Source organism: Bubalus kerabau, chromosome 4 (genome assembly GCF_029407905.1).
Source record: "Bubalus kerabau isolate K-KA32 ecotype Philippines breed swamp buffalo chromosome 4, PCC_UOA_SB_1v2, whole genome shotgun sequence".
Lineage (NCBI taxonomy): Eukaryota > Metazoa > Chordata > Mammalia > Artiodactyla > Bovidae > Bubalus > Bubalus kerabau.
This window is the reverse complement of record NC_073627.1, coordinates 105,353,356-105,367,185: the sequence shown is the minus strand read 5'-3', so window position 1 is coordinate 105,367,185 and position 13,830 is coordinate 105,353,356. Positions and strand designations below refer to the sequence as shown.

Here is a 13,830-nt window from a genome sequence, read left to right as displayed (position 1 = left end):
AGAGGGGTAGCTCTAGAGATGTGGAGAAGTATGACTGTTAATTTGAATGCATTTCTGATATATCCAGGAGATCTGTAGGACCTCAGTAGATTTGAGAAATGGGGAACAAAGTTCTTTTTGAAAGTAACTGCAAGAGAGTTACTGTACTGGCAACAGCCAGGAGCTGACTACTTTGGGGGCTGTATTTAAAGTATTTCCACCAAGAATCTCATTATTATGAAGCCTTTTATTGCCATCTGGGACCTGGAATAAAAGCAGAGGCACCAGCCCGTGGCCAAATCATTAAGACAAATTAAGACACGTTAACATATGCTGGAAACAATTCCCCACATAGATTTAATTTGTTTCACTGCTGGAAGAAAATCCTGAGGGCAGGAGACACACACCCGAGGACAGTTCGGCAGCCACCCTGCGAGTTTGTCACTTGTCGGCACCTTAGGGAATGGGGATGCTTAAATTGGATGTCAAGCAAAGGACAATATATCTGAAAATACATCTTCCGTTAGGTCATGGAGCAGGTGCTTGTACAGGTTACTTAAATATCTAGATTGCTAATTTTCTTTTTTTTTTAACTACCATTATTATCATGAATAATCATCATAATTGTTTATCAAAATAATGTATAGAGCTCAAAAATAGAATAGGAACATTTTATAATCAAATAATATACTTAGTAAGCTTATATATTTGCATCACTGTCTGCTCTTTTTTTAAGAGACTGAAACTAAATATGAGCTAGTTCATTGGTTTCTGAGTTGTAGCTTTCAATATCTCTTTTATTGTCATTTTATTTCGCTATTTTTTTGTCATTATGGTTTCTTACAGAATTATTGTTTTTAATTGTCTGAACATTAGGTAAAGAAAGTCTGCTCAGCACACCACATTCTTTTTCCCAAAGAAATAGAATCTTAGCATCCAGGTTATTCTAGGATGTGACTCTCACAGTATGCTCACTATACAGTAATTGTGCAGTCTTGCTCTGGAGGTTGATGAATGAACCCTTAACAACATACTGGGGTGACTGCTAGAAGCCAGAGCCTCTTCCCTCAAAATATAACTTCAGAAGAAGCAATCAACAGCCAGAGGAATGGTGTGTTTAGAGTGAGAGATGTCTTTTTCTGTTGTCATCATCATCATCATAGCTTCCTTACAGATTTTCCCCAAACATCAACTATGTATGATTATATTTGAGGAGCGTAATCCCCTAGTCACTTAAAAAAAAAATGGATAGGCCTTTTATAACGTGAGGAGTGAATATAAAATCGACTTGTGTTTGCTGATAGCCTGCATGTCTGCTACCTTTTCCTTGGGGTTGCCTTATGGTAACCTCTTCATTTCTCCTGCTACCGTGTACTTCAGGGTAACAGTTATGGAACAACTCATGCGTGTTGAAGACTCAGAAAATCATTTTCTGTGGTAATCATTTGATTCAAAATGTGATTCTCATTTTGTAAATCGGACAGGGTAGTCTGAAACTTCCAAATGACAACTTGCTGAAAGATGATTTGCTTACTTCTCAACCTGGCTTCATGTATCACACAGCAGCAGTCCAGTTAGAGAGATGCATCATTTGACCACATTTCTATGAGCATCTTTGATGGAGGGCAAAGGTTTCTAGCAAGCGGGGATGTATGCTTTCCACCTCTGTATCTATCCTTGGCCTTCCGTACAACCATTGTAAGTCAAGTAACAATTCAGTCATTTTTCTGACCATTTGAAACGAGCCAAAAGTGGTTCCTTCGCCCATCCAAAGGCCTTTTGAAATTAGATCTAAACAATGTGGCCATAAGTTTCTTAGATTATCTGTGCCCTCAGAAATGTTTATTCATATCCCAACTTATTAAAACAAGGGTTTTAAGGAGTCTCACAAAGCCATACAGAATATGGTTTTAAACATAAAAGCAATTTGAAAATCATGAAAAGAAGGATATCTGCTAGCCAGGAAGGATAATGAAATGACTGTGCTCTATTATTGAATTTGGTCCTGATAGCGTCTAAAAATCCATCACTAAGGAGATGATTAAATACCTTATGGTACAGCCACATGAGAGAAGATTATGTTGTCTTTAAAATTATCTGCAGGGTGAATTCATAACAATAAGAAAAATGCTTATGATATTGTATTTAGAAGAGAGAGGATTATAAAGTATAAAACTATCTCAGCCCTGTTGACAAAAAATTGAGAGAAAAATATGGGAATAATATTCACCAGAATATTAACAATAGCTGATGACATGAAGTGATTTTTGTTTTCATCTTTATATTTTTTCCTTTCTTTAGATAATTGTAATGAACATATATATGACTTGATAATCACACATAAAAGTTATCTTTTTAGTTGACTCTGAGATTCCTGACAGGAAAGGCAGAAAGGGAAATGATCATGAGTTATTCGATTTTGATTATGTGATAAAAGACCCTTCTCAGTTCTTTAAGGTAAACTTTTCCCTAATACCGAATCCCAAAAGAATGTCGAGTGATACAATGGTCAAGTTCTTAGCGCAGATGCCAAAGGGGGACTCCTTTTACTTGTCTCATGGCCACCCCTCTCACGAGCCAGAGACACAGCACTCACTAAGAGCTGAGGTGGTGGGGATTGAGCCAGAAGGGATCTTGCCCCCTACTAGCCTTCAGTCTCTTAATTCTGCATTTGGAATATGGAATTATTCAAACAAAATGAGTGAGATAGGCCTAGCAGATAAATACATACCGCTCAGCTCTTTCCAAACCTTGAGGATTGAATTGCCACCAGTCCTGGAAATTTTTCTTCGCGTAATATAATTTGACTTCTCACCCTTTCAGGTGTTGCTACACTGGATTCCAACGTATCTGGAAAAATTGGTCTGCGTGCTGTCGTATATTATTTCTGTACCACTCTCATTGCTGTAATTTTAGGTAAGATTTATTTCTGAATCCTTTTTTTTTCCTGTATAATTGTGACTTTCCATTTAAAAGTAGTTGGTTTTTTTAAACGCACGCTTTTTTAAAGATCAGAAAGTACAATTGTTAAAACTTCTATGAAGCTGTTAGGCTTGAAGTCAGCACAGAAACTTTTATATGAACAAATATAATATTGGCTGAGTTTCAGCCATGGTACTGCTTATTAATGTTTCTAGTAAATAAACAGAAAGAGAGGGACAATTCTGCACCTTATCCGGATCACTGGGTGGAAAAAAGTAAAGCAAAGAGCTAATCTTTAAACTTGACAATTAGTCTATAATAGTGGGTTTGAGTGTAATTATAAAGTATTTCCAGAAAGAAAGCATTTCGGTATATTTCAAATTTCACATAGTACCCAGAGCTAACAGAAGTCTTGCCAAGTATAAATTTTACTTGAAAGAGGGAGACTGTTCTAATAAGAGACTATGGTTGCTCATATACCTTTGACACTTTTGTGAAAAAAGTATGGTCCATCCTTTGTGACCTAGTATGACATTTTAAGAAGGATGCTCTGAGTGGTAAGAGAGGGGGCCAGTGTACTCAAATGTTGCAGCCAGCTTGACCCTTACAGCTCTGCTTTGATGAACTGAGGATGTAGTAAGATTTTAATTGTATTAGGCCAGGCAACCTCGGAGGCCCTGAACCCTGCCTTAAACCAAAACCATATTTCATTAGGCTCCTGAGGGAGGCCAACACAAAGAACAAAGCTGGGCTGGTATCTTTTCTGCAGCTCTGAGAGGGGAGAGTAGACCACACCCATTCATGGCCCCTGTACTGCCCAGTGACTCCTCCCATCAGCAAAACTAATGCATTCACATCCTTAAGTCCTACCCGCTTGGAGGGGCATTTCTCTTTGAGAAGAGTGATAAGGGCATGGAGCCTTTCCTTCACTCCCCTCCAGTCCATCAACCTGGTCTTTCCTAAAACCTCCCACCCCTACTTGGACACCTCAAGAGGAACCCATTAGCTCCAAAATGGTGCTTTCAGATTCTGTTTGTTTTGCTTTTTTGACCATACAACATGCAGGACCTTAGTTCCTTGGCCAGGGATTGAACCTGCATCCCCTGCAGTGGAATCATGGAGTCTTAATCACTGGACCTCCAGGGAAGTCCCAGATGCCCTCTGTTAAGACAGTTTTTCTTTATAGCAAGATCAACTCTCTCTCCTTAGAACTCCTATTCTCATTGTACCCCCAAAGAGTCCCACAGAACCACACTCCCTAACCCAAATCCTTTAGTGGGTTACACACAGCTTTTCAGATATTTGATGGCTGTGGTATGACAGGAAGATAAGGCTTATTCTCTGTGACCCTCAGAAAAATACCAGCATCTGTGGGTAAAAGTTACAGAAAGATGCTGAGTACCCTGAGTTTGAAAATAAGTCCTTCTCACCCCAACCCCTGCTGAGGCTGATCTCATAAGCTAAAGAAGAAAAGAGCATTCTCATCAGCAAGTGTTTCCAGAAGCAGTTCTGGAATGCAGCCCCTCATTTTTTAAAAACACACAGGAAGAGTTCCTTCTGCTTCATTTAGATGGGAAGTAATTAAGGCAGTAATTCTGCTGAGGTTCCTGCTGAGGCTTAGTGTTTTGGGTCGACTCCTCAGGGTCCCCATCCCAGTATTGCCTGGTACTCTAAGATGGATGCACAAGAGATATCAGGTGCCCTGGGAGATTCTAAATGCTCTGTGGGTGCTATCTTTGGTTACAGGTATCGTGCTGGTGGTGAGCATCAAGCCTGGTGTCACCCAGAAAGTGAATGAAATTGACAGGACAGGGAACACCCCTGAAGTTAGCACAGTGGATGCCATGTTAGACCTGATCAGGTGGGTGTCTGGCCAGCAGTGTGGCTTCACAGGCATACAGCTTGTGTGGTTGCACAGGGCCCCATGCTTGGTTTAATGCTCTGCTAATGCCATCTTGAAATTTTTTATAATTTTTAAATTATTCTATGTGTTCATTTTGCCCTGGACCCTGCAAGTTACATATCCAGTCCTGCTTGCCATGTCATGGTTCCACAAAGGAATGGAAGGAACAGGGTCTCTGTCAGGGTTTAGGATGGACAGAGATGTCCAAAGATACTTGTTGCATTAAGATGCTGGGCTGTATTGGGTGGCTGGTTCTGAAGCAACTTGAAGAAATATATTTTTTAACTGTACAGGAGAAACCCTCTTATCTGAAACAATCAGGGCTACAGATTGGTCAGTTAATTTAAAAAAAAAAAAAACAGCATTTAAAGTAGAGAGTCATAAATATACACTACGTATTTTGTTTATGCTTAAAACTTAAATGCATTTATTTGCCATTTTTTTGATGTTGGGCCAAGGTCATTTCTTTGTGTCAGTTGATTGTAATTTCATATTTCTGTTGCCTAGGCTGCCTTTATAAATGCATCATCTACAATTTCCAGGCTCAGTTTTCATGAAGTAGAGCAACAAAACCCTTAGCAATTGCAAGGAAAGCTGAAAGCTGAGTTCTTCCAGCTGTTCTTTTTATTTCAGTTGTCTTCCCTTACCTAACACAGCAACAGAAATTTTACTCACTTGCCTTGAATGAATTTCCAGGCATTCCAGCTTAGTTTTTATAGAAACTGCTCCTTCCTTTTCACACTCATATTGCATTGATTTACATAATATTTCATTCAATAATGACAAAGATATTTGCAACTGGCATAAAGAATTTGGGAACAAGTGCAGTTGACTCTCGTTGATGAAAACAGAAATGTGCAAAATATTAAAGAAGTCTCTTAACTGAGCCTGTCCACCTGCTAGTACCTATTTCACCGAGGACAGCAACCATGCTGGCTACTCAAGAATCAGTTAAGTGTGTTGGTTAGTTAGGAGAGCTTTCTATCCCCTAATTGAAGCTCAGTAGGGAAAAAGAATCCAGTACTCTTGCCTGGAAAATCCCATGGATGGAGGAGCCTGGTGGGCTGCAGTCCATGTGGTTGCTACAAGTCGGACATGACTGAGCGACTTCACTTTCACTTTTCACTTTCACACATTGGAGAAGGAAATGGCAACCCACTCCAGTGTTCTTGACTGGAGAATCCCAGGGGTGGGGGACCCTGGTGGGCTGCCGTCTCTGGGGTTGCACAGAGTTGGACACGACTGAAGTGACTTAGCAGAAGCAGGGAAAAATAAATCTTAATACAAGGAAGCATTATGCAAAGGTGAGACCAAAACCAGAGTACTAATTCTATAGCATACTCATTTCCATCAATGTATTAGGTGCAACAAAAACAAACAAAAACCACTTTTGTCTTAATGTGATACTGCTTTTCATGTCTCCAACAGGAATATGTTCCCTGAGAACCTTGTCCAAGCCTGTTTTCAGCAGGTAAGAATAATGATTTTTGCCCTCAAGCTGTTCTACTCTTCCTCCTTACTCATTAAGATTTTTTTTTTCTTCTATGACCTAAGAGATGGAATTAGCCCATCAAAAATGGGCAATGTATTAATACCTGCGAATGGAGGAATTTCAGGTGACCTGTCAAACCCAGTCTTTCCAGCCATAGCAGCATGCCTGTTGTAGCTTACACTGCTCCCTCTTCCCTTAGGCTTCATTTTTTCCCCAAAAGGTTTCAACTGGAGCAAGTCAGGAACCTGTCAAATGAGTGTTTTCAAATCTGGCTTCTAGTACCTAGTTTCAGAGAACCGCTTTATGTTTGTGCAGAAGCTCAGACTATCTGCATATATAATGCAGTTGGGAAAGGTAACCTCCACCCCCATGTTGGGAAATCAGTATGTGACCCGTGTGGGTGGTTAGTGTTCCTGGTATCTGGTGTTTTCTTTCATCACTCCGTGCCCACTGCTGGCACTCTACAGAGCAGTGTAACAAAGCCACTTTTTTTGCTTTAGGGAAGTTTCACAATCTTAAGCCTTCTTCTCTTGTTTATCTATGTACTTGAAGACAGCTGAGTCTATCACAAGCTACTGAATTCGTTTACATAAATTACACAAACAAAGACCTCTATGTAGACCAACAAAAATGGCAATTAAATTGCTCCCTGTCAATAGAGGCACAGAACCACCTCTATTTAGGGGGTGCATTTGCGGTTCAGCCACAGTGGTCACTTGTAAGGTTCTTGGTGTTGGCAGAGCCTTGTAGGAGTAACATTTATGCCCAGTGTGATGATATACTAGCTCTTTCTTAAACATCTCTGCTGAAGCTCAGCAGAATCAAACAGGTGAAGGAAGGGAATAACAGAAATCTCACTCATGTAATAGCCCTAAAAGGACTATTGACTTTGGAACAACCATATAGTTCTTGATGTTTATTAAAGTCATGGTGACTGCATTTAAAGTGATGAGGTGTTTCTTCCCCAGGTTAAAAATAATAAATGAATAAATAAACAGAAACAAAAATGATTGACAGGATTCCTGTAGAATCTATTAAAGCACCTAAAGATAAAACCTATGCTTTCTTCTACATTGTTGCTCCATTAATTGGTCCCTTACTACGGAAGTGAGAGAACATTTTGACACCATTGAATGGTGGCTGTGGTGGTCCGGGGGTTGGATTTCTCAATCCCAGCTTTGCTTCCAAAGCCTCAGGGGTAGTACCATCCAAAACCAACGCCGACAGAGGCCTCAGAGGTAGAACCTTTCAGTGACACTTATCTGGCCAAAGTAACATTCCTATGGTTTAACCTTAGGAGCTTAAAAATTCTTTTTTTTGTTTATTTCTTTGACCTTTCCCCCTTCCAACATGCAGTACAAAACCACACGTGAAGAAGTGGAGCTTTCTGAGGAGCCAGGGACAAACAGCACCGAAGCGACTGTGACAGCCATCATGACAACTGCTACTTCCAAGGTACCACTTACTTCCTTTGGTTTGCTCCCTTCCCCAGTAGGCAGGGGCCAAGTCGTAAGAGCAGGAGATGGAAATAAGTAGATCCTCATTGTTCTCAGATTCCACATTCGTGAATTTGCCTGTGTACTAAAATGGATTTGTAACCCGAAAATCAGTATGGTGCTGGTCATTCACAGACACACTAGGAGTGGTGAAAAATGTAACTTGCCCATGCGCATGTCCCAGCTGAGGTTGAACAAGGCTGTGTTCTGCCGTCTTGGTTCAGCAATTTGTTTTTTTCCTTTTTTTAATTGGAGTATAATTGCTTCACAACGTTGTGTTGGTTTCTACTGTACAACAAAGTGCATCAGCTATATGTATACGCACATCCCCTCCCTGGTTCAGCTCTTATGTGGTAAATACGTGTCCTTTGTGCGGTGTGTCTTTGCCACATTTTTCCCAGTTTTGTGCATTAGCTTGGTAATTTCACTGTTTGAAATGTCTCCCAAGCGTCATGCTGCACTGCTGGCTGGTTAGTGTTCCCAAATGCAAGAAGGCTGATGTTCCATATGAGAAAATACACGTGGTAGAGAAGTTTCGTTCAGGCATGAGTTCAAGTGAGCTCAACGTTGATGATTAAACAATAGATATTAAATAAGGTGTCTTTGAACTAAAACACAGAGAAAACAAGGTTTCAAATTGATTATTTGACCAAAATGATGTGACTGTTGATTTCTAGGAACCTAATCCTCTGTTTCCCCTTAGGAACATTGACTCAGTATTCCTTAAGTCAGTGTTGGCGGCCACTGTATAGAGTATAACTTCTGAGAATACTGAAGAGCAACTGAACCACACAGAGAAAAGAATGAGTCCTGTCACTTCTGTCTCTGCCACCCAGAGTTGAGTTGGGCATCTCTGGGAACATCGTTAGATTTGCAAGACCACATAAACGTGGAATGCAGGCCTGCAGTTCCTTATTTAAAACTCTCTGCCCAAATGTGATTCTGAGTCCAGAGTTCTTCACTTTAGAAGGGCCAGGTGCTGTGTGTACTATATGTTATACAACATCTTTTAAGTGGAATTGGCAATAATATTCTAGAATCAAGCACATCAACATTTCTGCAACTAACTTACAAATTGGCTACAAAGTAAGAAAAATAGGCTATCTGTAGCCTCATCTCCAGAGAAGACAGTGGCACCCCACTCCAGTACTCTTGCCTGGAAAATCCCATCGATGGAGGATCCTGGTAGGCTGCAGTCCATGGGATCACTACGAGTCAGACACGACTGAGCAACTTCACTTCACGCATTGGAGGAGGAAATGGCAACCCTCTCCAGTGTTCTTGCCTGGAGAATCCCAGGGGTGGGGGGCCTGGTAGGCTGCCGTCTATGGGGTCGCACAGAGTCAGACAAGACTGAAGCGAATTAGCAGCAGCAGCCTCATCTCAGTTCAGGATAGGTTTTGCCACCAGGAATTTGCCATAAACTTATCAATGAAATCAGTTGGCTCTGAGAACTTTTAGGATTTCATTGTTTAAGATTCTAGTGGTTTAGTCACTAGGTTGTATCCAACTCTTGTGACCCCATGGACTCTAGCCCGCCAGGCTCCTCTGTCCATGGGATTCTCCAGGCAAGAATACTGTAGTGGGTTGCCATTTCTTCCTCCAGTTGGAGATTAGATCAGGTTGGCCTGAAGTAGTACATTTGTAGTCATGTAGTAGATTTCTCCTGAATGTACTCTGCCTTCACTCAGGAAGGAATAATTTAAGGGAAAAAAAAAAATGCAGTAGATTTAAGAGTTCACATTAAATAGGCCACAGTTAGCTCCCTCTTTTTTCCTATAGAAAGCACTCCATGACCTGGCTCCTCCCTGGTTTCCCAGCTTACTTTTCGGTGAGCCCAATCTATTCTATCCAGATCCAACTCCTCAATGAACTCCTACTCTTGCTTCTTGATACAGTTCCACAGAGATTTTTCTGAGCACTCGCCATGGGCCAAGCTCTGATGGGCACTGAGATTATGACAGAGAAAAGACACATGTGATATGTGCTCTCGTGTGAAGAGTGATGAATATTACAGTTGGAAAGAAAAGAATACTCCCTAATAGAATAGGGAGGCCTAAAGTAGTGTGGCGGCTGTAAAGGATGAGTAGAGTTCAGAGACCTGGTGTGTGATGATGTCTGCCTTTCCTTGCCATTTTTCTGGAGTCTGCTTTCTAGATCTCTGCTTATCTCCTGGCGGCCTGCTCCTCGGGCCTGTCCTTCACTATTTTCACAGCCCACATTCATGTCTCCAGTCTCCACATGATGCCTGTAACTCATAGCTTGGCTGTGCAGTTAGTTACACACCATCTTGCTATCACTGGCTCATATTCCTCACAGTTAGTCTTGTCTATCCAGCTGCATTTTAAGACTTTATGCTGTAGCCAGTGCAGTTAACACGCTGCACTGGCTACAGCATAAATATGTGTCTGATCATGTCAGATCATAAGTAAGAAATAACTGGTACCCCAGTGGCTCATCCACATAATTCCTTATAAACCTGGTTTGCACCACTCAGAATGTGTTATCTTCCTGTGAAATCTCTGTTAAGCTCATGCTGCACAACTAGGATTGAACTATCTCTTGGTATATCTCATGTTAATCGTGTGTGTGTGTGTGTGTGTGTGTGTGTGTGTGTGTGCGCGCGCGCATGCGTGCTCAGTTGCGTCCGACTCTTTGCAACCCCATGGACTGCAGCCTGCAGAGGCTCATCTGTCCATGAGATTTCTCCAGGCAAGAATACTGGAGTAGGTTGCCATTTCCTCCTCCAGGGGATCTTTCCGACCCAGGAATTGTACCCTCATCTCCTGTGTTGGCAGGTGGGTTCTTTACCACTGAGCCACCTGGTAAGTCCCCATGCTATTCTTACCCAGGATAAAATGAAGAAATGGTTCATAGTAGTAGATATCTGGTTAATTTTTATCTAAAATAAAATCCTATTGGTTATCTAAGGTTAGAGGTGGTAAAAAACGTTCCTGTGTTAATTATAAGGATAAAATAGATAGTAAAGTGTCCTAAAAATGTCTGCACTGGTAAATATTTTGAGCTTCCTGCATTATTAATTCGTATCTTTTTATGCAGACTCCTAATGTAACTACTAGTTAAAATAACTCTGAAAAGTGCCTAAAGTTATTAAAAATTTAAAACACCCCAGAATAAGAAATCTTCAAAAGAAATATTCAAGTATGGATTCATTGAAAGAGAGGGGAAAACAAACCTCAATGCCAGAGGTGGGGACAGTAAAATTTGATACATGCATAGGTGGGTTTTTTTTTTTTGCTCCTAAACTTGTTGATCCTAAGTTGTTGCTAGGTCACTAGTTTGTTTGGCTATCATATCTTCCTATTTCAGGGCCTATGCATTCTAACAAGATTATAACCATGCATCAATATTATTTTCTTGGTTTTGATTCACAGAACAAAACAAAGGAATACAAAGTCGTAGGCATGTATTCAGATGGCATAAATGTCCTGGGCTTGATCGTCTTTTGCCTCGTCTTTGGAATTGTCATTGGAAAAATGGGAGAAAGGGGACAGATTCTGGTGGATTTCTTCAATGCTCTGAGTGATGCAACCATGAAAATCGTTCAGATCATTATGTGGTGAGCAGACCCTGGTTAACATCGTCTTGCTTCCCTCGATGGCTGACCCTTCAAAACTAGAAGGAAAAGGTTTATGTTTCTAACTCACCTCACCCTAGAGAGGGCAAGACACTAGAGTATTAAATAATTCCGTGTATTACTTAGGACTCAATTCACTAATGAAAGTCTAGAGATCAGCCATTGACTTTTCTACCAAGGTCCTTGATCACGTTGCAACCAAGTAGCATTTATGTAAGAAAGAACTCTTAAAGGAGTGATTTGAAGGAGTTTTCCAGAACACAGGTTGCTTTCCTTATCAGGCTCCATGCAGAAGGGATACAGTAGGTAAACACAGGCCCTGATACATCCAAATGAAAGCTGCCGTAGGCGAGCATAGCAGCTGCACCACCTGAGCATCTGCCCTGTCCCTGGAGATGCTGAAAAGTCCACCTTTCCTGGGAGACCTCTGCCCCACTTATCTCACAGCAAGTTGGTCCAAAGTATAGACCTTGACAGTGACAGTAAAGGGTTTAGTTATTTCAGTCAATGCTGCTGAACCTCAGCTTCATCATCTGTTAAAAAGGATAAATAAAGTCTACCCCTCGAGTTGGGAGAAGTACAGTAAGTGAATGACGCATGTGAAATACCTAACCCAATGCAAAGCATGTAATGATAGCTCCACAAACAGAGCTATCACAACAGAGCTATTACATAACAAGTTCTGTTGCTGATACCACTACCTGGGAAACAACATGACTGTGTCTAGAAAGAGCCTAGAGGCCATGATTGGAGAGTCAAGCGAGAGAGACCTGCAGACATGAGTCAGCAGGGTGTATGTGCACAGGAGCAAGGGGTAGGGACCAGAGTGCCCCTTATGGTGGCATAGGTGGGTAGAATTTAAGGTGCACAGGGGTGCTGAAACCTGTAGCCAGTGTAGTCCAGCTGGGCTGAAACTGAGACCTTAGCCTCATTAGTGTGCCCCTCCCAGCTAAGGGCACACCCCAAGCCAAGGTATATGTCCTGGCTTGTTTCTTTCCTAGCGTTTCTACCCTGAGAAAATATTTGATGACAGAAGTATGTCCTTTCTTGTGCTTACTTTCTAGCTACATGCCGATTGGTATTTTGTTCCTGATTGCCGGGAAAATCATAGAAGTTGAAGACTGGGAAATATTCCGCAAACTGGGCCTTTACATGGCCACCGTCCTGAGTGGGTATGTCAGACTCAAGGGAAGACGCTGAAACCTCATTTGAGCCAATGAGTTGCTGTTGAGAGGCTGAGTTTTAGTTGATGAAACTGGCTTCTGTCCCACGGGCAGGGAAAGATGAAATTCAGAGATAAGAGAGCAGGGGAGAGAAGGGCTGCCCTTTAACAGCTGAACTGGAGGTGGATCACACTGTGCTAATTTCCAGATCTTGGCAGAACAGCCTGGACCATGCTTTGTCACTGCCTTTATTAGTTGTGTTAAAATAATTTCTTAAGAGAAAAACCCACTGGTAGCCTCTCTTGGCCCTCTCCTGGCCTTCCCTTCTTCAAGGATGTAAACCAACCAAACAAGTAAGAACAGTCCCCATGTACCCTGAGCCTGAAAGAAATTAGGCAGGGCCTAAATTAAGTTGGACTGGAGCAAGCAGGAATGGGATGGGTGGTTGGTTCCAACCCTGTTGGGAAAGGACTGTCACACCCTACATCATAAGAGAGGGTGCTGGAGAATCTTCAGGTTGGTAGGAACTGTGCAAAGCAGGAGACAGCTGTGTGCATATTTCCTGTAGCACACTTACTGGTTCCTTGAGGGGAGATGTGGTGGGATAGATTATGAATGGTGCCCCCAGATGTCGGTCCGGGGGCAGGATATGTCACATATGCTAAGAAATATGGACCAGGGGAATGACTAACCATCATCAGTTTGACTCACACAGGTCAATTCCCCCAAACACTCAACTGGAGGAATCAGCTCACTTGCTGGAACTCAGTTGCACTGGGGAATATCCACTGCATAGGATTTGGTTCTTAATCTGTGTTTACTAAAAGCAGAGTCATGCTGGTCAATGGAGAAGGCCAGAGTCAAATTCCAGGGCCCCGGTAGTAATGGAGGTGGGACCATCCACCTTACTGGAGGCCAGGGGCTGTGTCCAGGCCATGGTATGGCTAATATTTATTATGCTGAGCTATATAATGAGAGGGTTCTGCTGGTTTCTGCCCCATCAACCTATCTAGGTTCCTAATAGAAAACTAAAAGTCAGTTTCTCATAGTTCTAAGCCATAGGCCGTCTGTAAGATCCCTTTCTTGACCTCCAGAATCTATTTTTTCAATGACCATTTCTTATTATTTCAGCTTCACATAATTGATCTGTAAACTCTAAGTTGCCATTTACATGGCATCTGCTGAGTCAGTTTCATTTTTTAAGCCCTGTGGTTTGTGAAACGAGGAATACTTTGGAATGTAGGAATGACAAAGAAGAGGGTCAGTCATGAAATATA

At 41.7% G+C, this 13,830-nt stretch overlaps 1 protein-coding gene across 1 annotated transcript in view; it reads left to right on the top strand.

The window, feature by feature from the left end:
• Window positions 1–13,830, top strand: part of SLC1A1 (solute carrier family 1 member 1) — a 72,091-nt gene that overhangs the window by 48,078 nt on the left and 10,183 nt on the right. The window contains exons 3-8 of the mRNA XM_055578184.1: window positions 2,803–2,895; window positions 4,648–4,762; window positions 6,233–6,275; window positions 7,653–7,751; window positions 11,188–11,372; window positions 12,455–12,562. Coding sequence (XP_055434159.1) covers window positions 2,803–2,895; window positions 4,648–4,762; window positions 6,233–6,275; window positions 7,653–7,751; window positions 11,188–11,372; window positions 12,455–12,562 — 643 coding nt within the window. The remainder of the gene's footprint in view (window positions 1–2,802; window positions 2,896–4,647; window positions 4,763–6,232; window positions 6,276–7,652; window positions 7,752–11,187; window positions 11,373–12,454; window positions 12,563–13,830) is intronic.